The sequence below is a fragment of the Hydra viridissima genome, unplaced genomic scaffold (assembly GCF_058129835.1).
Source record: "Hydra viridissima isolate aposymbiotic clone 2 unplaced genomic scaffold, HvirCarnegie_v1 scaffold_6, whole genome shotgun sequence".
Lineage (NCBI taxonomy): Eukaryota > Metazoa > Cnidaria > Hydrozoa > Anthoathecata > Hydridae > Hydra > Hydra viridissima.
The window spans coordinates 385,076-386,935 of record NW_028324305.1 but is presented as its reverse complement, the minus strand read 5'-3'; the positions used below and the strand labels follow the sequence as shown (position 1 = coordinate 386,935).

Below are 1,860 nucleotides of genomic sequence, written 5' to 3'. Positions count from 1 at the left end.
TTGGTTTTGAATGATTCTAAGTAAAAAAGCGATGCTTTTATACGCCTGAAATATTTAAACAGCTGTTTAAACAAACGGATACATATACAATAAAAACGGTGTTATTTTTAAAACATGAGTAGATAAAGGTTCAAAGTATAAACCAATATTATTCTGTTTCCAAAGCAACTTGTCAACAAATACAAAAAACGTTAGGTATACGTCATGTACACGTCATATATCACCAAGACAACATAGACAGGTGAAACAAGTTCAAAAGCGTATAAAACTGTGCAAAAGAAATAACAAAAAAAAAGTTCATTAAAAAAAAATTGAAAAAGAAAAAGGTTGCGTTCTAAAAAAAGAAGAAGAAGAGGAAGAAAACGAAGAAGAAGAAATGTTTTTTATGAAAAACGTGGACGGCAAAAGAAACATTTTTTTAACAGGAAGCGCCGGTTGTGGTAAAAGTTACATGCTTCGAAAATGTTACAGATATTTGAAATCGATGGGAGCAGAGTGTCGCATGACAGCAACCACGGGAATCGCTGCCAGTTTGTTTGAAGACGGAACAACGTTGCATTTGTTAGGCGGAATCGGAATCGGTTCAAAAAAGATGAGCGAAATAGTGAAAGAAACGTGGCGAAACGTAGAAGTGTTGTTCGTAGACGAAATCAGCATGTTAGATGCGAACTATTTGGACGCTCTCAACCGCGCCGTGAAAGTGGCTAGAGGAAACGAGCGACCGTTTGGCGGCGTGCAGGTGATCGTTTCTGGCGACTTTTTGCAAATTCCGCCTGTGAGCGGAAAGTATTGTTTTGAAAGCGAAACTTGGAAAGAAATGAACTTTGTCAAAGTGGAACTAAAAACGACGAGACGACAAAAAGACGAAGCGTTTGCGTGCATGTTAGGCGAAATACGTGAGGCGAGTGTGAGCGGTACAAATTTGTCGTGGCTCAATTCTCGTTTCGTAGAAGATCCGCCTAGTAACGTTCCTCGACTCTACTTTAAAAACGCCGAATGCAACGTTTTTAATCGTTTCATGTTGAAATTGATCAAAAACGAAAAGATGCACGTTTTCGCTAGCAGCGATTATAACGCTCGAGGGTATTCGTTTCAACTGCCTCGAAGGTTAGAAGTGAAAGTAGGAGCTTTGGTCATGTTGGTCAAAAACTTGAACGAACGATTGCACAACGGTTCGTTGGGAAGGGTGACTAAAATAGACGAACGGTGCGTTTACGTGCAATTTAAAAACGAAAATCAATCGACGGCGATCGAAAAAATCGAAGAAAGACATTATGAAAGCGAAACGGTGGTTTCTAGTCGAGAAAATTACCCGCTCATTTTGGCCTACGCGATGACCGTTCACAAATCGCAAGGATGCACGTTTTACGAAGTGGTGGTGTTTCCTTCGTACGAATTTGCTCCCGGACAATTGTACACCGCGTTGTCTCGTGTTAAAGATATAAACGGATTGTATTTAGAAAATATAATTTGGCATCCGCAGCGTTATAAAAAAGTACTTGATTTTTATCAAAAATGTTAGTTGTAATTATTTTTTTTTTAGATTTATTAAAAAAAACATGAGAATCAAAAGAAAAGAGTTTGAAAATCGCGACTTGTTGAACAGGTTTGTGTACGAATCGAAAATCGATTTCGAGGACGGAGAAATTGTCAACGAAGCCGTTATTCTCGAAGCTTCGGAAACATATGCAGCGATCAAGAAAAAACTGATTCACTTTGTAAAAACGTTTTACGAAAACACTTTTTTTCGAATCGAATTGTCTGGCGTGTTTTAACAAAACGTATTACGTCGAATACAACGTGAAAATGGCTTATTGTTTGGGTGTCGAATACGACGTTGACGACGAATATTACCAGGTT

At 38.3% G+C, this 1,860-nt stretch overlaps 1 protein-coding gene across 1 annotated transcript; it reads left to right on the top strand.

The window, feature by feature from the left end:
• Positions 1–484: 484 nt before the first annotated feature.
• Positions 485–1,522, top strand: LOC149886506 (uncharacterized). The gene has a single exon (XM_090090497.1). The coding sequence runs from the start codon at positions 485–487 to the stop codon at positions 1,520–1,522; it is 1,038 nt and encodes a 345-aa protein (XP_089946623.1).
• Positions 1,523–1,860: the final 338 nt, after the last annotated feature.

Bases quoted from the DNA above. Each gene is read 5' to 3' on its own strand.
- LOC149886506 (XM_090090497.1), top strand. From the start codon at position 485: ATGGGAGCAGAGTGTCGCATGACAGCAACCACGGGAATCGCTGCCAGT.